General features: G+C 72.0%; 1 protein-coding gene across 2 annotated transcripts in view; it reads right to left on the bottom strand.

Annotated features, from left to right (window-relative positions):
• The window catches only part of PTCH1 (patched 1), a 106,325-nt gene that overhangs the window by 87,700 nt on the left and 17,869 nt on the right, over positions 1 to 756 (bottom strand). Inside the window, exon 1 of one of the 2 annotated variants that reach the window (XM_019517345.1) lies at positions 84 to 727. The exons of the other annotated variant lie outside the window; for it this stretch is intronic. Coding sequence (XP_019372890.1) covers positions 84 to 290 — 207 coding nt within the window. The 5' untranslated portion in view covers positions 291 to 727. Of the gene's footprint in view, positions 1 to 83; positions 728 to 756 lie in introns of those variants that run through there. 2 annotated transcript variants of the gene reach the window in all.

Below are 756 nucleotides of genomic sequence, written 5' to 3'. Positions count from 1 at the left end.
AAAGGATCGCTGGAAAGACACACGCACACACACAGACACCCAGAGGCGCGCGCACACGCACGCACAGCCAGAGGCTCATGCACCTTTGAGATCTGCTCCAAGGCGAAAGCTGCATCGCAGTAGCTCGGCCGCTGCAGACAGTCCAGCTCGGGCGCCGCAGCGCGTCTGGTCCCCCCGGTCCTCCTCCGCCTCCTGCTGCCGCTCCCCTCCGGCCCCTCGGGGTCCCTGCAGCCGCCGCCAGCCCCGCCGCCGCTGCTCTCCGGCTCCGAAATGTTACCAGCCGAGGCCATGTTGCCGCCGCCGGGACGGGGCTGCTGCTGCGGCGGCTGTTGTTGTTTGGGCGACCCGCGGGCTGGCTCGCCTGGGCTTCCCCGCGGCGCGCGGCGGCCGCGCTGGGGCGATGCGGGGGCACGGGGGGCTGGCTGGGCTGGCGGCGCTTCTCTCCGGCTGCTGCTGCTGCTGCTGCTGACAAGCCACCTCTTCACACCGCGCGGGCTGCGGTGGCGGCGGCGGCTCCCGGCGAGGCAGACCCTGCGCCTTCCATTGCAACATTTCGCGAGGATCCGGGGGGCTCCGCTTCCCGCATCCAGCGTGTGTGCGAGCGGGGCGCGGGTGAGTGCGGCGCCTTCCCCCCCGGCCCGGGATCTGGGGGTTTAATCCTCCCGCTTCCACTTGGCTTCTCGCAGCTGCAAAGAAACCGGGCTCCCCCCCTCTCCTGCCCCTTTCCCCTCCCTCCCTCCCTCCCTCCCCGCCGCC

Source organism: Gavialis gangeticus, unplaced genomic scaffold (genome assembly GCF_001723915.1).
Source record: "Gavialis gangeticus isolate Ggan-Ray unplaced genomic scaffold, GavGan_comp1, whole genome shotgun sequence".
NCBI lineage: Eukaryota > Metazoa > Chordata > Crocodylia > Gavialidae > Gavialis > Gavialis gangeticus.
This window is presented reverse-complemented; position numbering and strand designations above follow the sequence as displayed.